This window comes from Mchenga conophoros, linkage group LG17, assembly GCF_057382185.1.
Source record: "Mchenga conophoros isolate Kocher_MC1m ecotype Shallow Benthic linkage group LG17, M_conophoros_male_GT1.1, whole genome shotgun sequence".
NCBI lineage: Eukaryota > Metazoa > Chordata > Actinopteri > Cichliformes > Cichlidae > Mchenga > Mchenga conophoros.
The window spans coordinates 8,182,522-8,204,653 of record NC_140542.1 but is presented as its reverse complement, the minus strand read 5'-3'; the positions used below and the strand labels follow the sequence as shown (position 1 = coordinate 8,204,653).

Genomic DNA, 22,132 nt, shown 5'->3' with positions numbered 1-22,132 from the left:
TCAAAAAATGTTTTAGTATGACTTTGGTAAGCTATGAAGCTTGATGGATTGTTGGAGCATTACGGCTACCATAGTCAGGAGCCTCGTGGAGTAACCTGGGTCAAACTCAGGTCCCAAAGTCAAATGAACACTGCGGCATCACTGAGAGTTAAAAACTGTCTAAATTCTGTCATGAAATGAAAACAGAATTTATTAAACTTAACAGAGTTAGAAGTTAGCAGGAAGTTAGCTCCTAGTTTCCACCTAAACATGATATAGCATGTTCTGACTGAGAGATTTGTGAAAAATATTTAACGTACAGCTCTGCTGTCACTTCAGACATAAATGAAGACAGAAAACGAAACAACAGTGACATTTGTAGGGTTACTGAAGTTGGACTAGCTGGTATATAATGATGAGCTACGTGATCGCTAGTGACACAGCTATGTTGGCATAACATAAACACAGTGAAGCTGGAGGATGAACGCTAACTTTTTTCCACTCGATAAAAATTAACATGAAGGTTCCCAATGGTTAGAGACAAATGCAATCGCATGGCAGGATGCTGTAAACGGACCAAACTTCAGTCGGGAGAACAACTAAGATAATCCATCCACAATACAAGGTTAGTCATTAATATACTGCAACAACTTGGGAACAGAGCAGCTGCCAGAGAATTCAACATTAATGAAACAATGGTGCGGATGTGGAGGAAGCAAGAAGAATGAGTTGAGTAAAATTTGACTTATCTGACTGTTTTGTTTTGCGTAATGCGCCTTATAATCCAGTGCGCCTACAGTATATGTTTAAAAGGCAACGTGCTTTTATAATTTCTTTCTGCCCACATCTCTGGTTTGCTAACTTGGCCCCACATGCTGATCATTACCGGCTGACCTTTCTAGAAAAACAGCACTCAACAGCACCATCTGGTGGTCTGATAAAATGTACACTTTATATTTGTTGCGTGTGTAAGATATTGATATTTGGTGTCTTTATGCTTATACGGTATTGCAATGTAAAACACTGAAATGCTGTTGTACTGTTCTGCTTTCATGTGTTTGATTGGCCTGAACAGGTCACTGGTTGTGTCCAATGTCTCTTTATACATTTTTTTTTTTTTTTGCTTTTAGCTATTCCATGTGTTAATATTGAAATATATGAAAGTTGAAATCAAAGCTGATGCTTGGTTTTTGTATTTATCAGGTCCAGCTTATCCCAAATAGCTCTTAGAAATTAAAAAAAACAACAATCCCAAAACAAGAACTCGAGTCTCGGGAATAAAGGAATCTCACCAAATCTTCATTTATTTTATTTATTAATTTATTATAACTTTATTTATTCAGGAAAAATGACTCTTATAAAAGAAAATCCGATTCTCAAAGAGTGTCCTGGCCAACAGCAGTATAAACAAAAGACTTGCATAAACTATAACAAACACATAAAAAATTGTTTTCACTGAAATACAGCCAATTAAAAAAATAAAATACAGGACTGGAGTGAAATTCACTCATTTATTTCCTCCTTCCCCTTTGAAAGTAAGTTGCTGTGTGTAAACAACGTACATTGGTTTGTGTGAATCAACTCAACTTTATCGCAGTGCAGCAGTTAAAAAGAGTTCTTCAAAAGAAGATTCATTTTGCCCTTCAACTTTCAAGAAAATTGACCTTTTCACTGGACACTGTTGAATATTTGACCCCTATCTTGGCAGCACAGATGAAGCCTTTGAATACGGTCATTTTAGTCGATCAGTGCCTCCGTTTCTTTAGGCCCTGTTGTTGTGGCGAAGGCGGTGGTGTGCTCACACTTTCCATGTCTCTGTATGTGGGAGTCTGGAGGAACAAACAGCTGTTTCTTTATTTATGTATCCCTCTCTGCCCATCTACTTCTCTGACAAGAGATGCTCCAGAGTGCCCTAAAAACACTGAACAGTAAACAGCATTATCATCTAGTTTTGGGAATATTAACATTGTTTTGGGGGAGAGAAGGAAATGGTGTACAAGTATTTCTTACATGTGACTCTGACCTTTTCCCAAAACATTTTAACTCTTTCTACACAGCTAAACAGAGTGAATTTAGTGCATATGTCTGGCACACAGCCCTGTTAAAAACTAAGTACACCCTATTCCTTCCATAGATGGAAGGTAGCAGCTAGGTGCTAATAATGAAATGTGCTCGATTGATCGATTATCAGCAAGTGTGCGCATCTTTAGCAGAAAAGCAGAGGTTTTGGCAGTCTGCTGGTCTAGAGCTTTCAAGACTACACAAGACCGCAATTTCCCCCATGTTCCAGCAAATTCACCTCATGGCCAGACCTTGCAATGCTCAGAGAAACTGCAAAAAACCCAAGAGCTACATCTCAGACACCAGAGGTGCCAGTTAGCATGTTAAATCTCATGGTTATAGTATATATCGAAAAGGACTGAACAAGTACAGCTTGTTTAAGACAAAGTCTCTTATTTCTAAAACGAACATGGCAGCACAGCTGGGGTTCTCAAAGGTGTGTTTGAATAAACCAGAAGAATCCTGGAACAAAGTCCTTTGGACAGTCTTTGGACTGTCAGCACGGTGGAGGAGACGGTGAATGCTGGGGACCTTGCAGTCAATGATTTGACCTTGAAGGCCTCTGTATGCCAAAGTATTCTAGTCAACTGTCAACTCTGTTTGACAGCTAAAGCCTGAGACTGGGTCATAACAGGACAATGATGCCAAGCACAGCAGCAAGTCTACAACATAAAGTGAAAAAAAGAATGAAGGTGATTCAATGATCCAGTCAAAGCCCAGACCTCAGCCTAAGTTGGATTTTCTGGTTTCTACTTAAATTTTCTAAAACTCCTTTCCACACATTTGGCTTATAATGTGAAGCATTTGATAAACAGGATGTAAGAGAATTTTGAAAGAGCACATTTTTTAAATAAATGAACAAACAAATAAATAAAAGAAAAAGCTGGCTCTACATTTGGACTGTATGAGCTCACTAAGTTTCTAACAAAACAAAACAAAACCTTGAATGATAAAATATCATATCCTTAATTACATTTGTTACTTAAAGTAGAACTGAATGCACATGCTTATGTTTCCTATTAACTGCTTTAACTTCTTGATTTCTAAGCACAGGCAGGATTTGTTGTTCTGCTTCCATTTTGGCCAATTCAATGCTGTTTAGCCCTGTATACTCTATGCATATACTGGATGGTGATTAGGAATAGTCTAGTCGGAGAACACCGGTGTCTGTCTAATAATGAGAATGTAACTTGCTTTACTTGATCAGGACTTTCTTGATTGGGCTTTTAGATGCAAACATTTGACTCTTTTCTTTAAACTTTGCAGCTTCTACACAAATATGCCTAAACAGTGAACTACATGTTATTGCTTGCCATTAATGCACTGTCTTCCCCCCTCTTCCCTGTCTCTATCTATGTCTCCTTCCTTTCCACATTTCTGGTTTCTTTCTGGTTTAGGGTCCTCCTGGTCCCCCTGGTTTACCTGGTCCTCCAGGAAAAAGAGGCTCTCGGGTGAGTAATCTCTGCAAAATCACTCCTCTTGTGCTTTTCCGCTAGTCACCACCACATCTGCGACCGTCGGGAAAGCAGTGCTGACAGACAGTGTTGTGGTTAGTGTGATTAAATCCACTCTGATCTCAAGACTACTTTGTATACATCTGCTAAGGCTGATGATGCAACGCCGCAATCACGCCACAGGCCCTGGAGGCATCTTTTAAACAGAACAAGGCGTGTTTTATTTTTAGTGTCGGACGGAAGGTATAAATAAGTCATAAATAAGAATAACTTCAGTCCCGTCTTTGCTCGACCATGCGGAGACGCATCATCATGGCTAATTTAACTGATGGAATGGAAATACCAGCTGCACTTAAAGAAAACATTTAGCATAATTAAGTTGATTACTTGTAGATTTCAGCACCTGCTTCTTAACCACATCAAGCAATGACTCCCGAGTGTCAGCGCCAATGCATTGATTATGAATGGGGTAAAACCATGTTAGTTTATTTAGGCGAGTGGCCCTCTGTGGATATACTTATGTGCCTATGTGTACATGATTTCCTCTCTAAGATTAGCCACAGTTTTTCAGATGTGACAAAAAGGCAACATGCAACACTCACATACAGGAGTTTATAGTTCCCCAAGATGTTGAAGCATTAGGTCAGATGGCATGATGTTAGTTGCAGCAAAAGATGAGCAAGGTTCACAACTATGTCATAGGACTTGGTGCTGTTTTGCCTGAGCCTCAGTTTTGGCATTGCTGTTACGCCAGATGACTGATTCCACTTGAAGGGAAGGTTTTAACTTAAGTCTGCATTTTAACAGCATGAAAAGCATCCTTAAAGAAAGACAGACAGGCTTGTAGACCCTAAGAGGTGGCATTCAGTTAAACATGTCTCCTATTACAGGATTGTAAAACACATGGCTGGTACAGAGCATACTTATCACCCTGTAGGCTAAGTCCGAAAGTCCAAACAGGACGAGGCTTTGGACCATTATGTGTTGGAAAGCTGAGGGCAGCGCACTCTAACTGTGTCTCTGCTGTTTCTGCACAGGATAATGGACTTTGTGGTCCAGAACCGTCCCTCGTCAGATGAACTCCTTGACATGACAACATGGGATAATGAATTACAGACATTGCTGATGTTGTTGTCAGTGCTGTCAACTAGTGTGAACTATCATGCCTGCAAGTGCAAGAGGCAGCTCTGGTGCTAATGTCATATTAGCGCTCAGATGTGTTTGTGCAGAAAGATGATATTGTATCCTATAACAAAGCTGTGCTGGGGGGAAGAGGCGCTGATTATCATAGCAGCTTTTGTCTTGCTGAGTTGCGTTTCTTTAAGGTGGACCTTAGTTGACAGTATGCACTTTCATTCAGAAGACATTAGGCACAGCACTGAAAAGTTGGAGCTTCTTTTTTTAGCTCTTGTTGTAGTGCAGAAAAGCCTGGTAAGCAGCAGGGGTACAGATGTGGAGGAATGCAGTGCATTTATGGTGGATGTGCGAGTGTGCATTTGACTGTGCACATGTAATGTCATAAAATAAATATATTGTTAGTGCTTATTGTTACTTGTTTTTAATATAGTCTAAAAGGGCCATCTCTGAGTAGAGTCTGAGCCAAGAGTACTGACAGGAAACTGCATGCTTTTGCAGAGCACAGGAGCTGCAGGCAGAAAGTGAAACTAAGTAGAGTGTTTGATCGAAACTTAAAGTGTGCGTGACGTGTAGAGGAAGTATATAAATAATCAGACTGGCGGCTCCTTTTTCAGACTGAAGTTGATGTTGTCTCTCTGCTCAGTCTCCATATTCCGGAATATGTAAAATTAAAGATCATTTTTTGAGTTAGACCACTTTGAGCCGTGTCTTTCTTTGCCGTTAAACAGTACAAAGAACTGGATTTAATAGTAGCTTTAAGCACATGTGGTTGCATAACTGTTTGCTTCCATGATATACTGATTTGCACTGAGGGCGAATGTGATAGAATAGATTTATTTGTTCATTTTAAATCTAACGGTGTGTGCACTTCTGAAGAAACTGCAATATCTTCGTGCAACTTTCTTGTTTCATCACTTTTATTTTACATTGCTGTGGAACATGTAACTATTCTGAACTCATCTCAAATTGAGCTGTTGACAGCAATGCACAGCAATTTCACGTTTCTCTCCTGTGTCTGTTCCAGGGTCCCCCTGGTCCACATGGAAAACCAGGACAGCCTGGACCACCTGGACCCAAGGTGAGCAGTATTCTCCAATAGGAGAAGGAGTGGGATGTATAAACAGCACTCTGTAAGAGTACCACACAGAGTTCTGGCTAGTACACTCTCTATGGGTGTGGAGAACGTCTCCTCACAGCCACAAGGGGCACCACTGAACCCAACACACAGGCCAGGGATGTTGTTCAGTTATACTCTGCTTTCACACGCTTTCATTAAAAAGATCTAGCCATATGCTTTTAGTCACCTTGTTTTGTAAAGAAGTGGAAAACCCATGGCTAAGTGCTGGTTTGTTTGAAAAGGACTCGTCACATTAGTGGGTTTTGATAACCATGTCGTCACTGCTCTCGTAGTTGGGGTGCTCAATCCATTGGCTGTGGCTGTGGATAAGGAAATAATGTGTGGTGTAAATTAATCGGAAGCTTAGTGATCGGATTTTGCTGTTTTAGCCGACTTTTCAAAATGTACTTTAGGAAACTACTGAAACGAGGAATTGGCTTTAATGCACCATCAGTGCATGTGGGTTATTGTATAAAATACGTTGAGAAGACAGTTGTACCAAAAAACTGTATAAATACACTCAACCTGCCATTTTTTATTTTTATTTATTTTTTATTCTTATTGGCAGTAGATCTAATCATGCTATTCATCAGTGCGGCGTCCTGATTTCATGCTGTCTTCTCCTGACAAGGCCACACACAGTGTTTCTTGACATAATGGCTAGTTCAGTTAGAGGCATGTCAAGAGTTTGTTTTTAAAGGATAGTTGTACACAGTTGTTAGAGTCTGCGCTTTGCGTCCTTGAACATTAAATCAATCAAGCACATCAGCAGTGATGTCACTAAGTGGCTTAGTTATCTGAGAAATCCTGCAAACTCATGGAAATTTACTCTTCTGTAGTTAAAGTTTTTACTATATAGCAAATGGCATCAATTATAGCGACTGACATGCTGTTCCCTGAAGAGAAGAGAGTGTGTGCAAGAGGAATTAAACACAGCCAGATGTAGGCAAGCATGATAATAGCAGGCCTGTATATTGACACCGTGCACCAGGAGGAGACAAAGGCGGTTGTTTGTTTAAATGATACCCTTAGCTTAGATCGTTATTACCTTGGGTTTAACCACAGGGCATAATTGTGCCAGTCCTGGCTCATTAACCATAGCACTGATTTCATATAAAAAGGGGGAAGAAATCCAACAGAAAGCGTCACTGCTAAGCTTTTTCCCCAGCTTAGGACCAGAAACATCGGTAAGGCTGAGCGAGAATGTGGGCAGCGCCATGCACATGTTTGTGGTGGCTGTATTCCTTACTGTCTACCCACAGAGTAGCTGCCAAGACCAAGCAATCAATCAACAAACACTCCCGCTACAGGAGTCAAGCGAAGCACGAGTGGTTGTCCTACCCGTCCCTCTTCATTGCTGATTGCCAAACTTTCCGACAAGCGAATGCCTCTTCACTTTGTTAGTACACGGAGAGAAGAATTCTATTTATGAGACTACCAAATGTTGTTTTTCTTCCTTGATTGTTGAAACAGCACAGAGAGGTGGATTTATTCTGTATCACCTCTGACCTTGCTGAGACGCTGAGATTTGGCTAAATTCCACTGATCAGCTATTATGCAACAGCAGGCCACCTGCCGGCTTTCTGTTCTATCAGCGTTTACTCCCACACTCATGTGGAAAAATAAAAGAGTATCTAATACCATAGTGACCGGTCAGTGAGTCATTCTCAGCCCTGAAACCCTTTGCGGAGGCAGGGAAGCGACTGAGAACCTCTTTGTCTCAGTTTTGGAAAACATCTCTTGTTGAAATGTGTTTTGTTTCTAGGACACTGGGAATATGGTTACTGACTCTGAGCCAATCTTACATTTTTGAAGCCTAATCTGAAATGTTATAAAGATAAGCCCTTAACCTGAAAGAGCCTGTCAGGCTGTCGACTTTATGCTCAGCCGACTGTTTTTTAAACAGGAAGGAACTGGTTTTATGATATGGCAGGATTTCTCTTCTCTCACTCGCTTAGCCTTTGTATGCCTCATTGGGTGTCAGTCAAAACTATGGAAATATGATGCTTAAAAACACAGGCAGGTAATCTTTATTTGCAGTGAGTGTAGACGGATAAGAAAAATGTAAAAAATGGGATTTACCAAAACGCTTAAATCAGGGGTAGGCAACTCCAGGCCTCGAGTGCCGCTGTCCTGCAGGTTTTAGATCGCACCCTGGGTTAACACACCTGAATCAAATGATTAGTTCATTACCAGGCCTCTGGAGAACTTCAGAAATGCTGAGGAGTCATTTAGCCCTTTAAATAAGCTGTGATGGATCATGGACACATCTAAAACCTGCAGGACACCGGCACTCGAGGCCTGGAGTTGCCTACCCCTGGTTTAAATGATCTTCTTTTCCTTCTGAACCAAGTTGTGATGAGTGGCACAACCATCATTTATGTGGCACTCATCAGTCTATTATTAGCAAACAATGAATACCAGTCACATTTAAACAGGTTACTTATGCAAAGAGAAGGCTAAAATAAAGATATCATGCGTACAGAAGGGAATTCACAAACTGATTTAGAAAAGGCAGGTACTTATGCAGTTGTGGTAAAAAGTTTACATAAAACGATCGTGGGAATGAATGTTGTGGTGATTTGGGGCTTTTAGTGTTTGTTTGTTATTTTTTTAACCGTTCTTTGTCCAGGGTGGAATGACTACAAAATCTTGAAAGTCTGGAAAAAGAAATTGCTGCTAAAGTTTGAATTTATTTTGGATTTCCTGTAAAAAGTATTTAGAGGCACCCCCATTATTATTGGATTAAATGTGCCTTAGCAAGTTGCAGATCAACCAGATGCTTTTTGTAGCCATTAAGAAGCTCGTGGCATAATCCTGGCTGGATATTTGACCATGTTTCTTGGCTCGGTAGAGTTTGTTTACAGTAGTTGGTTTTGTGGCACAGACTTGCTTTTAAGCACAGTCTACAAATGTTTAATAAGGCTGAGACCAGGGCTGTAGGAAGGCCGTTCAACTGTGGACAAATCGCTCAAAGTTTGTGTCGTTTGACCCTAAAACATTTCTCTGGAAGATATCTAGCTTCTCCATGTGGGCAGCAGCAAGTTTCAGTCACGCTTGAAGATGTCAGTCGCCTTTCAGTCTATTGTGATGTAAATCTCACTTCACTGTGGACAGTGACACTGGTGTTCCAAGAGTTTCCAGTTCATGGCAGGGCTTGAGCTACCCTGGGAAGTTTTACTTGTGTACAATTGTTTGATCTTAAAATCTGCAGTTTTATAGAGATATCGCCAATTAGTTTCTGGAATGGCCTTCCTGACACCGATTTCTGGTTGTTTATGTTTGTAGGTTTCCAGTCATTGGAATAATCACACAATCTAATCAAACAGGTTCAATTCAGTCAGTTTTCTTTACATTTAGTTCCTCCTCTTACTCTCCGGTATAGTTCAGTTGTAGAAACATTCCTCAATGTGATCTATGACATAAAAATAAATAATGCAAAGAATGGAAAATTGTGACGTTAGAATGAAGCAACATTCCCTTTGTATAGTTGAAAGCATTTTGGTGCCTGTCTGTTCACCTCCACATTTCAGTACATTTGTCTCTAAAAAAGAGGGTCTGTCATGCGTGTTCAGCTCATCATGCATGTAAAACACATTTATTAAACTGTCACAAAATATATTTGACTCACTCGTTTTCTTAGTATCCAAACCCAAATATTTTTCACAGTGTGCAAAATGTTGTGCTGTATTGCTGTTCCCCCTGCTTTGCAGGAATGGCTAACTATTCCTCACCAGGACACTTTAGTGTTGACAACAGCAAGTTGGAATGTCAGATTAAGTATTGGCGCTAAAATTATGTGACAGTCTACTGGCATTGCATCTTTAAGGCTGTCTGCTGTCTGGAGAATATTACTTTTAGTTGAATCACAACAGAAAAGATGTTCTGACCTAAATCTATTTCATACTGGGGAGGAAAGGCATGAGACCTCTGGCTGTTAAAGAGCAATATTGCTGTTCTGGAAATCCCTGCTTTGCTCCAGCTGCTTGTTTGGAGTCAACTGTTTCTTTCACTTTAATAACCAACTAACTAAGTAAAACAGACTAAGAGCTACAGTATGTTTCGTCTTCATTAAACCCATCAAAGACTCACAGGTGATGCTTGTCTATTACACAGATATGTGTGTAAGTTTTTGAAAATTGCCTCTTTACACTGCTACAGCAGATTATAAATAAAACAATCAAGATGTCAAATTACTTATGAACCCCGGCTGAAGGTTAAAGCCTCTGACTGTCATCCTACACCAGATGGCTTTGAATTTGGTATGCTTTGCTTTTTCATACCATACAAAATGCTGCATGCAGACCAATGAAAAAAGGCGGTAATCAGCTCCTTCCTTCCTTCCTTCCTTCAGCTGATTTTCAGTTTTTAGGATTTAAAATTACTTCTAAATTTCCCAGAATGTATCTAATGAGTCATTCTTTGTTATAAGTCTTTGCAGATGTCTTTTATGTGAGATGAGCATCAAATTCGGCATCAGACTCACTCCTTTACCCCCAATATTGTTTTTCTGGTTGCCACCACCTAGCCTTTTGCTGACAGCTATCTTAAGGGTTCACATACATTTTTATACACATACAGTGTAAATCAGGTAATCAAGCACTGTAGCCTGCATGTTATGCATGCTTTTTTTCTGCATACTTATTTTTGGACCTCTCAAAATCAGAATCTTTATGTATACTATTTTTGAGGTGTGGCAATATCTGGATGTGCGTGTCAGCAATAGATTATAAATGCACTGAGTGCCTGACATTATGACCTTGTGACCCTGTTTCTGTTCTAGGGTTCAAAGGGAGACCCTGGGCTGTCTCCAGGTCAGGCTCCACCAGGAGAGAAGGTGAGGAATCTGCCACTGGTCTCTGTGTCCGGCTCTCTGTCCCTCTGCTCTTTGCTATGTTTGTCTCATGACCTCACGAGTCGTCACCCCCACCATTTCACTTACTGGCAGCTTTTGGTTTATGATGTGGGATTCTTTTTTTTTTCTTTTTTCTTTTTCTTTTCAATGTTGTGAAATGATCCCAAAATGTTGACACAGTTCATACAGTAGAGTGAGTACTAAAGATTATTCAGCAAGCCCGTGACAAGTCACAAAATACTAAACAGTTTTCATTCATGATGATGAAAAACAGATTTTTCATTTAATTTTACGAGGCGTTTTCAGCATAAATTCATTTTCAAATACTGCAACAATGACTTTGAGGGTATGGTTTTCTTTATCCCAATGAATTCATTCTACATTGACTTTAAAGCCTTTTTTATGCATTTCTGAGTCATTTTATTGTCACTGATTTGTCTGACATCATCACGGCTGGCCTTTGCTTAGTCTATCATCTCTTCTGTCTCATTTTCTTCTTCAAACATGATTACAGTAATGATATTCCTGAGAAGCACTGCTACATTTTTTTGAAGTGATTAATATCCAAACATATCCGTCTTCCCTCAAGTTTAAGGAGCTTCGCATAGCAAAGTATCAAAGCTCTCTTTAAATCCTCGCTGGGGTAAACAGATTAATGTGAAGTTTCAGTAGGGTTCGTCCAGTATTACTTACAAGTTCATTTGTAGTGCAGTGCTGTTATCACTCTTGTACCTCCATGAGACTTAAAGATGTGTGCAGCTGCGAGTGTTGTTTCACACTGTTCAAAATTGAGCCAACAAAAGAAAGGAATGCTGGGAGTTATTTAAAACACTGAGGAAACATTTTGGAAATAGCAAGGAAATCTTTTTGTTGCCCAGATGCAAATTTAGGGTTAGCAGAACTGGGGTAGATCCATCTATGGGCATCTTGACAGTTTGGTGAACATGAAAGTGAAGAAATGTTGCAACAGGCTAGTCCATTTTGCAGAAACCTCATTGCATCAATTCATAATGATACTCATTAGTCTGTATGGCCTTGGATGCTGGTATTCATGCTCCTAATGACATGATGGATAGTTTCCTGGGGATCTCCTCCCTGATCTGCATCAGGGCATCACTGAGTTCCCGACAGTCTGAGGTGGAACATGGCGGCTTTGGATGGACTAAAACATAATGTCCCAGAGATGTTGTGTTGGATGTAGGTTAGATGAGGCCAGGAACTGTCTGCATGCTCTCACTAGATGAGACCAGGAGGAAACCATGGGACGTCTCCATGCTAGCACAAGGCTAACACAGAGACACAGACAATCATTCACACTCACATTCACACCTACGGTCAGTGTAGGATTGCCTGTTAACATAACCCATGCATGTCTTTGGACCATGAGAAAAAACTGAAGCACCTGAAGAGAAGAAAACATTCAAATTACGCACAGAAAGGTCACTGCACTACCATGCACTGCGATTATAAAAAATCGGGGTGTTTTAATGAGAAAAAATGCTGGTTAAAATCTGTTAGCCAAGTTAATTTCTCATATGCACGCTCAACTTACCTTTATTTAGTTTTTTTTGGGTTTTTAAAATCAAAATAAGAATATTTTGATCTCTATATCATTAAATCTGAATTTTCACTGTGTGGGCTTTTCTTGTAAAAGTGATGGCGAATTAATAAACAGATGTTTCAGTCCTTACTAATAATGTTTAGCAAGAAACAACTCAGCTGTCCAAATGATGAATCACAGTGTAATTCCCTTGTTTACTTTGCGCTGCTACCTCTTTTTGTGTATGTGTAAGTCAAGTGTGCAGTATCGTAACTGAACTCAAGCAAGTGTAAGCTGAGTCTTCTCTGAGTGAGCACAGGATTAAACCAAAAATGCTGCTCCCCTCTAAGATGGCCAAGCTCTTGACAACAGGACTCAGTCACATCCATGACAGCGACATAAATAACAGATTTAACAAGTGGCAGCTGAGGTAGCACACAGCGGGATTAGCCGGCCACAGCCACAACAGGATGGACGCGAACAGGCAACATAAGATCCTTTTTATGAGCCAGAACTCTATTCTGAGATGTGAGGAGAGCGATCATGTTCACGTTGGTGTTAACTGATGCCTAATTTTATATCTAACTGGTCAATCACTGCCTATTTTGCTTGCTCTGGCCGCCCACATTTCTCATTTTAACCAGAAAAGCTATTTCCTTTTTCTAATATTGCATCACTTTCATGAAATATTCATTGGTGTAATGCTTTTATGAAGCTTTAGTATTGAGTTAAACAATATTTCATTTATGGCATTTAATAATGACTGTGCATGTGTTGTACTGCTTTCTTTTTCCTTTGTTTTATTAGGGTGACAGAGGATCTCCAGGTCGTCCTGGACCCAATGGATTTCCAGGCTTACTGGTAACATTTATTCTATAAAACTGCTTGTGAGATGAGAGCATAAAAGACTTTCAATCTGTGAAAAAGTACATGTTTATGTACTGTATAATGTCATTTTGTTGTTTTATAATTCTTTAAAAAAAAATCACTGGGAGCACAACTTTTATCTTACTTTTACCATTTACTGTTTCCTTTCAATCCTTTGTATTGAGGTGAATCAGTGTGGCCCATGTCATTGCTGCTTGCCACAGTTCTCCGTCTACAGTCTGTGTTTCTTTATATTTTCATTATAAACTAACAGAAAGAAATATATGAGTCCATCTTTTCTTGCTCATTTTCCCCTCCTATATCTTTACTTTACCGTGTGAGGTCGATCCTGTTTCTTCCTCTCTGTCTCAATCAGAGCTTGAAGCTGACTGTTAGGACGTAGTGCTGCTTTGCTCAAAGCTAAACCTGGCTTTTAAGGTTTAAGGTCAGAGGTGATCTGAAAGAGGAAAACGACCTTTCCCTGGACCGTGGGATCAATAGCATAGTCAATATTCCATTCCATTCCATTTCAATTCAATTCAGTTGTATTTATATAGCACCAAATCACAGCAACAGTCGCCTCAATGTGCTTTATATTGTAAGTTAGACCCTACAATAATACATTCAGAGAAAAAACCCAACAATGATATGACCCCCTATGAGCAAGCACTTTGGCGACAGTGGGAAGGAAAAACTCCCTTTTAACAGGAAGAAACCTCCAGCAGAACCAGGCTCAGGGAGGGGCGGGGCCATCTGCTGCGACCGGTTGGGGTGAGAGAAGGAAGACATGATAAAAGACAAGCTGTGGAAGAGAGACAGAGATTAATAACAAGTATGATTCAATACAGAGAGGTCTGTTAACACATGTTGAGTGAGAAAGATGACAGAAAAGAAAATGCTCAGTGCATCATGGGAATCCCCCAGCAGTCTACACCTATTGCAGCATAACTAAGGGAGGATTCAAGGTCACCTGATCCAGCCCTAACTATATACTTTACCAAAAAGGAAAGTTTGAAGCCTAATCTTAAAAGTAGAGATAGTGTCTGTCTGCCGAATCCAAACTGGAAGCTGGATTCTAGGAACAACAAGTAAGCCTGCAGTGCGAGAGCGAAGTGTTCTAATGGGGTGATATGGTACTGCCTTGGGTACCAGACATCCACTGTCATGCCATGCTTTAAAACAGAGAATTTCATAGATGCAGTGACGGGTAAAATGAAAAGCATTGATACGTAATTATCAACTGACAGACTTAAATTCTTTTTAGGCTTTATAGTTTTACTCAAAGCCACACATCGCTGCTGTTGTGTTTGAGTTTTTCTTGGCATGACCCCATGAACTCAATAGATTTATTCTGTTATAGTAGGTGGTCCTGCTCCTCACATGGCTGTATCTACAGGTAGCTTCTTGATGAAATTCTGAATCTGGTTTCCACATAGTTGGCCTTAACCTTGAATCCCAAGAGGCCACATCAGTGTTTGCAGTAGCTAAACTTAATACATCCAGCACACCCCCTGCGGCCCATCGGGTATTTTAAGAGGAAATGACTGGCCTACGCTCTTTAGCCCTGCATGGAACTTTTATTGGGCGTGAAGGTCATATGTCACAACCTCGGAAGTACATGACAGAGACATTGATACTGTTCAAGAAGCCCTCTTTCTTCCCCGAAAAAGACACTGACCTGGCCCTGACCTTGTGTTTTGTCGCTGTAAACATCTGTTGTTGATAATCACGTCAAAAGCAAAAATAAAGCGCTTAAGAGGAGAATAGCTCTGATTTACTCAACAATAAATCCTGTTTAGCTTACAAAGAAAACGTGCTTACTTAACTAAATGTGGGATTTTGCTGTAGCCCAGGGCTGGCTTTGGACCAGAGTCACTAAACTGTTTCCACTTTAATCACTTTCTGCAGAATGAACATTTTTTTTGTGTTTTAATTGAATCACTTTGTTTTAAAACCACACAGAACTCAGAAATGTGCTGTGGATGTTTTTATAAACTGTCCTGATGTAAAATGGGACACCGACTTGTTAAAACTAGATGGCACAAACTGAAAGAAAACTGTTTAGAGCAAATTTCTCAAACAGAGATGTCACATGTAATAGATTTGTTATATATTGTTTCATCACATGTCCTTTGGCCAGTCCCAAAAAGTGTGCCTGCCCACAGACTTTCCCACAGAAACATGAAGCTCAAACCATTATTTTCACTGATACAAAACTGCATAATTTCTCATGTTTACACAGGACATGCAGGACGTGCATAAGGTTACCGACCCAAGTTGAAAGCATTATCTATGACTTGGGAAATTTTAAAGTAGTAACACAAAAACTGCCCACAGGAAATCCATCCCACTGTTTTTTTCTTTACTTCATTAAAGTGATTAACTACCCTTCTTTTTTCTAGTTTTACTGTTGGCTCTTCTTGTTTAGTGCACTGCTTGGGGTCTGTCCAGTGGGGTGGTTGGTTAAACTCTTTGAACCTGACACATAGATTCATGGTTTCCAAGTAGTTGAATCCTACTGAAGCTGGTAATCCCCTGACTTCATCCGCATGCTTTGTTTCAACACTCAACATGATATTTTGATTAGACTGACTGCTCTCTAATAGTTCACATTCGGCGTACATATTCTTAATTTAGCATTTAGTTTTTATGCCTTTTAATGCTGCTAGCAGGGCAGCTTAATTACTCTTAGTTACCAATTTTTCAGTTGAAATTTACTAAAAGTACTTGTTTCATTTTACTTTTTAAGGGTCCTAAAGGTTATCTGGGTCCACCTGGACCACCAGGAGAACAAGTAAGTAGTTATTTGTGTTCATGGTTTGTGTTACAGCCCAACAAAACTAAAATTGTTAAATTCAAGGTAGCTGGATTCCGGCTAGTACTTTGTCACAAAAATACAAATAGGAACTGGGTTGGTACACACATGCAAATGAACGAATGCAAAGATGAGTGTGTGACAAGCCAGTTATGGTAGTCCTTCAGCTGTCCCTTATAGTAGCTGGTTCTTTTTATGGCTCTTTTTATCCCTCTTAAAACTCTTCACTTTCTCAAACAACGACAATAACAAGAATGAGTCACATAACAGTGAACAATGAGCTGAAGTAAAAGCCAGAGTGAGATAGTGAGGGATGGGGTGTATTGGAGGGGTGCTGAAAGGTGCAGTTAGTAGACGGAGCTGTTGGGAATGAACAGTGCTTGTTTTATTCCTTAGCTGGCACTGCTACTAGAAGTCTGCGTTTCTCCCCTTTCACGTTATCCGTCCGCTAATCTCCCTATTCACCGTTCATTCTCTCTCTCTCCCTTTTCCTCTCTCGTCACTTTAGGGCATACCAGGACTTCCTGGGGAAGCTGGAGCTGCAGGTTACCCTGGCAGGCAGGTGCAGTGAAAAACACACAAAAATTGTTTCTCCATCAATCCTTGCAGATTCCTTTATTGCTCTATCGAGAACTTTACTAAGAGAACACAGCCACAATAATGTACACTAATTTCTGCTGACCTATGCACATCAGATGCTTTGTAGTCAACAAAGTCTCCCTGTTTTTCTTTGTAGGGCTCAGCCGGGCCACAAGGTAGCCCTGGCCCTAAAGGTGTTCGTGTAAGTATAAGGTGTTTTCTGCTATTTTTTTTCCTTTAGTATTACTACATTGAACTCTTTCATTTCCTGAAAGGATTAGGACCAGAGTTTCAGGCTGGCTCCAGTGACTGAAATGCCCCAAAATAGGAGAACAGAAGAAAGACAGTAGGTAGAAGAGGAACAGATGAAATCAGAAGGGGCCAAATGAGCTAGCTAGAGAATGGACTTAAGAGGAGCGTTGCGGTCCCAGGAAACAGGATAGCTAGGATCACAGTGTCGGACCGAAGCTGGCAGGGTGAGAAGGAGCCACAGAGGCAGACAATGTGCTGAAAAGAAAGATGTTTGAGCAATGAGAGAGGGTGGAAAGGGATGCAAAAAAAAAAAAAAGGATGACTCGGAAATACTGATTACGTTGTATGCTAACTGACATACAAACCTGAATGCAGCCAGTCTGAATTGTAGTACAAATACTGAGCAGCTTTAGGGTTTTTTGCTCGTATTTTGACAGTTTGGTTGCAAAAATGAGGCTAAAACCAACTTTTTAATTTCTTATGGCTCCAACAGATTTGTTTTTGGTGTATGTTAGCTTGTAATGCAGGACCAATTATGATATGAGAACACTGTTCATGATTTAAAATCAGATTAAAGATCCTATTTGTTTTTTGTTTTTTTTGTTATTGGTACAAAAATTTAATCGATCATTGGTCTCAGATACTGATCCTGTTTGCATTTTTACTCACTGGAAAACTCCTTGTAATTACCTGTAACACTGATGAGGAATCTGTGCTCAGACTGTTCCTGAGCTACATTTACCTTGAACAAAGAAGAGTTTGGCCAGTGAAACCAGCTATTTCTCCCATGTTTCCCACAGGATGCATCAGGGCCACACATGTCTTTTAAAATCCAGAATTAAATTTTAAAAGGATAAAAAAAATCCTCTGACTGTGTCATCTATTTTTACCCAATTAGGCACTTTCATGTGGTGGCTCTGTACTCCAGACAAAGATGTTCAAGCTGCGACCGTCCTGATTGTTATGAACTGATTTCAGTGGCAAATCGTTTTTCCTGTGCTGCCATCAGCACAAAATAAGTTATTCATGTTAGCCAAGATGAGCGGACATGACCCACATCTGATGCAGAGTGCAAAAAGTCAGATGCAGGAAAAGGAAATCTAGTCAGTTTCCAAAATAAAAGACTATGCGCAGCTCTGTTGCTGAAATATTATTAGTGCATTTGAAGGCATTCAAGAACAGTGCACCAGACAAGCTACTATTCTTCTGCTGTCGTTATTTCATAATGACAAGTTAATGTAAGCATTGTGCTGTGTTAATGCAGCACAGAATTTTTACTTTGTTGTGATGTTTTTCTCATTTTCAGGGTTTCATTGGGCCTCCGGGCGATGCTGGCCCACCCGGGCTGGAAGGGGAGAAAGTGAGTGATGTTTGTTCATTTCCAGTGTGCAATTTGTCAAAGTCTCTATAAACATGACACATTTCCCATCACAATTTTTTTATTTACCTCTAATAAATCTGTAAATATCTTATCTTTCACCTCCATTTATTTTCTGTTTATTCAAACTTTTCCCCCCATCATTAGGCTACAGAAAAAAATATTTTCCATTTAGGCAGTCAGTAATTACTGAACACATTGCTTCATTCTTGAGAGGTCAAAATCTAAGAAATCCCGGTGTTTGTAGTTTTGTTGTGGCTTTTTCACATCAGCTTGTTTTATGCCAAGAGAACTTTATTCAATGTGATGAAATGCATTGTTAAATCCTCACCTAAAGTAGGCTGTATTGAGAACCTGTGCGACTTTAATGGATAATTTAAGCATCTTATTTTATGGGCTTATTTTGTTTTACGGATTGCGGAGGAGATTAGAAGAGCTGTGGTTGCTTAGGCTCATATCCTCTCTAATTCTCTTTCCAGTCATTTCAATTTCAATCCTAAACTTGCGTGAGAAATCTAACTGCTTGTTTTTCTTTTCTAGGGCATACCTGGACCTGCTGGAAGACCTGGCCCCAAAGGAAGACATGTAATAATGAATCCATTTTGGTTTTTGCCATACTTAACAGTTCCCTAAATCTATACTTTTGCCCATCACGTTGATGGTAAAAACTGCTGCTATCCAGCTCATCAGGTATACAGTATGCCAGTATAAAGCAGTACTGCATATCCACACAGACCCCAGAAGCATCCAAAAGAGGCACATTTGTATCCTGCTGCTGTGAATGTGCTAAAGCAGCAGGAGGCGGGTTTGATAGGACATCGAGAGAAAAGAACAAAGAGGACTATTACACATGTATGCATACATACAATACAGTGTTCAAGATATAGCAAATTACATGCATCTTGGCATATTGTCTGCAAGTTTGTTCCAGGGTGGCCTTGAATAAAGTTACACTCAGAGACAGATGGAATGTCTAGGTTGGGCCTGCACACTGTGAAAAGTTAATGTTTTAAAAACAAGCCTTCGCTTCTCTGTATTGAAGTTGCCAAGCGGGCAAAAAGCCCAGTGACTGTTTTATCAATTTTTTTTTTTTTTCTTGGAACAGTGATGTCTGGCTAATACGCCGGCTAATCTTGCCTCATTAAAAAATGTGCTTTTCCACATTATGTCCATGTGAAGTTAATCTTGAATAATTACTTTGGGAAATTGCACGTTAAATGCTACATGTAAAGTCAATTTTTAAAAAAAGTTTGCTATGCCACGCACGACAGAAAGCACAGAGCCGTTATGGAGAAAGCAGAAGAAAAAAACTACTCTTTTACCTCTGTGGAGGTGCTACTCTCTGCAGATTGAGGGTAAAGTTAAAAATGGTAGTCCTGACTTTCTTAAATTAATTGCGGATGTATTTGCCCCGTAGGGTGTCATGGGGGATGCTGGGGAGAGGGGGCCTCCTGGTCCAGATGGAAATGAGGTGAGAACTTGTGCCCGCGTTTTGTTCAGTATGTCCAATACTTACTTCAGTCTTCTGTCTTCATCCTTGAACTCTGGCTTCTTCTGTTTGTGCTGTCTCATTAGAGGCAGCACAGGTGGACAGTGTCTCATAATACTCAGCTGTAAAATGTACAGTTATATGCGTATGAATAATCCTAGCTTTACTGAGAGTTTTTTAGGGTTTTTTATGATCAGATGACATAAATATGCTTTGTTACTCCTGTATTGTTTTGAGAGTGAGACAAACGTACTTATGATGTTCCTCCACAGGGCCCTGTTGGTGGGGCTGGCATAAGTGGCTTTCCTGGTCTAAGGGTGAGTCTGTATTTTTTTTTTTTTTAGCAGCAACATGTTTTGTTTGATTTAGATTTGTGAGTCCGTTCTTAGACCTGTGACTCACAAGGCTCAGTTTTGTCAGTTTTATCTCAGGCCTATTGTGTCTTATTCCACTTGTCTTAGTGCTTAGATTGGGATTGGCTCATGAGCCTCACGACTGACAGTAGTTAGGAATTTTCACGTCGCAAGCTAATTCTTGGTTAGATTCCCTGTATCGTTTAATACGGGTTTTGTTTTCCTGATGGCAGTAGTGTCTTTTCTGTTGTTCTCTTCCATTGTACGTCAAGATATGTGGAGCTGAGGTGACCTGAATGCAAGGCACAAAAACAATGTAATGAAATAAGATAACATGCCTTTATTTAGGCAGGTATAAAAAGTCCCAAAGTTTAAAAAGTAAATAAAGGACCTACAGAGAAATCGGAGATGCACATCAAGGAAAATGAACGGACGTCTTGAGGCAAGTTTACAAATACTCTCAGAAGTGCCCGGGGAAGACAGATGGGTGTGGACACAGGTGATGATATCTACCAATAGGTGACAACTAGACAAGGTAAGACAGGAAATAAAAGCAACACAAGGGAATAAAGGCTGACTTTCAAAGTAAAATAGGAAAAACATGTAAGCAAGAAGACTTCACCCTAACTAAATCAGAGGCAGAAGAGACTTAGGGAGGAATGAGCAGAAAACCACTGAGGGGAATAAAGGCACTCTGATAAACTCAAAACAGAGGCCGAAACCCAAGAAAACACCATTCAAAACTACAACAATACAGGCCCACTGTAATACAATGAAATCAGGAATAGGAACTCAATAATTTCAAACTAGGATTATTCACAGAACCAGGACTGAAGCTTTAAAGCTAGAGAAACCCAGAGAACCCAGAGACACTGTAAATCTACCTCAACTATGGAGGTCATCTGATTGGTTCATTTGATTTATTTGTTTGTCCGCTACCTCAAAGAGGTATTGACATATTTGCATACAAAGTGCACCAGAGGTGGGGCTTGGCCCAATTCAAAAGGTGATTAACTTCTGGAGATGATAAGGATCTGGATCCAGGAATCTTTGGAAGGATGTTTTACTTTTCTGAGCTCTTCTACATCCAGAAAGTTAATTCATGCCTGATGTGGAGGAAATTTTCAGCTTTGGTGTCTCGTCCTCCTCTTGTTGTGTTTAGTAGAGGCCAGGTGACTGTCAGTGGGTTTCTTTTTGTTTATGCATGTTCATGCTTTAACCACTGGTAAGGCCATAAGTAAGGGACTCGTATAAATAGGATGTGAATGTGATGATATTCACAAGTCAACATGGGCTTACATGTTAAAGAGAGCCAGACATTGGAAACCTTAGTGAAAGCGAAACTTGCCACATGCAGACAGGGTGTAGAGAATAAAGAGAATATATAGCTGCCTGCTTTGTTTTGGTTTTTTGGTTTTTTTTTTTTAGTCTAATGTCAGGTTGAGTGTAGAGTACTGGAGCTGAGCTTGTTGTTTGCTGTTAAAGGGTAAAGTGAGTTACAATAAAGAGGTTAAAATACATTTAAATTAAGGAAAGACCATCAGAGGCCTAAAAGAGAACAAGCTTTTTTTCCATTACTGCAGAATGCAGTATCGTGTGTCTATAGTTACTTCCAGATGTTCACGTCAGCCACCCTGATCCAACTGTATACAGCACCTGTCCCGTGCTTTCAAGTGTCGTTTACACTGGTTTGTGTTCCTCGTATCTTTGAATTTATTGGGGATTTTTGAGGGGTCACTGAGTGGCGCTAGACACAGCTGGAGGAATGATTTCTCAGCATTCACCTCAGCTACTGGCTGTAAGTCACTGATCCTACTGAAACAGCCAGACAGGAAGTATGCACACACCATCTTCAAGTGTTTTGGTTAAAAAAAAAAAAAAAAAACCCAAACCTAATATCATGCAGAATTTTACATGTGCTATGCAAAAATAAATAGTTGCTTTTGATTATATCAGTTCTGCTAGCCATGGCACTTGCTGTGTTTAACTGATGACAGGTCTCATTCAGAAACTGCAGACCACTTGGTGTAAAAAGAAAAGGATGTGACACTGATTTACACACTTGTATGTGTGTGAATGGGCTTTCCTTTCCTTCCCTGTGCCTATTTAAAATTAGCTCAAAAAGTAAGGAAATTTGTGTTTTGTTGATTATTCCTTTGTTGCCAACAATGCTTCTTGGCAAGATATAAGGGAAATAAACAGGCTTTTCAACAGTATTTAATAACAAAGAAATACCTTTTGAAGTTTGCACGAATT

General features: G+C 40.0%; 1 protein-coding gene across 1 annotated transcript in view; it reads left to right on the top strand.

The window, feature by feature from the left end:
• The window catches only part of col24a1 (collagen type XXIV alpha 1), an 88,610-nt gene that overhangs the window by 20,598 nt on the left and 45,880 nt on the right, over positions 1 to 22,132 (top strand). The window contains exons 4-14 of the mRNA XM_085251276.1: positions 3,438 to 3,491; positions 5,656 to 5,709; positions 10,532 to 10,585; positions 12,951 to 13,004; positions 15,760 to 15,804; positions 16,334 to 16,387; positions 16,562 to 16,606; positions 17,963 to 18,016; positions 18,575 to 18,619; positions 19,452 to 19,505; positions 19,796 to 19,840. Of these exons, the coding sequence (XP_085107402.1) occupies positions 3,438 to 3,491; positions 5,656 to 5,709; positions 10,532 to 10,585; positions 12,951 to 13,004; positions 15,760 to 15,804; positions 16,334 to 16,387; positions 16,562 to 16,606; positions 17,963 to 18,016; positions 18,575 to 18,619; positions 19,452 to 19,505; positions 19,796 to 19,840 (558 nt within the window). The remainder of the gene's footprint in view (positions 1 to 3,437; positions 3,492 to 5,655; positions 5,710 to 10,531; positions 10,586 to 12,950; positions 13,005 to 15,759; positions 15,805 to 16,333; positions 16,388 to 16,561; positions 16,607 to 17,962; positions 18,017 to 18,574; positions 18,620 to 19,451; positions 19,506 to 19,795; positions 19,841 to 22,132) is intronic.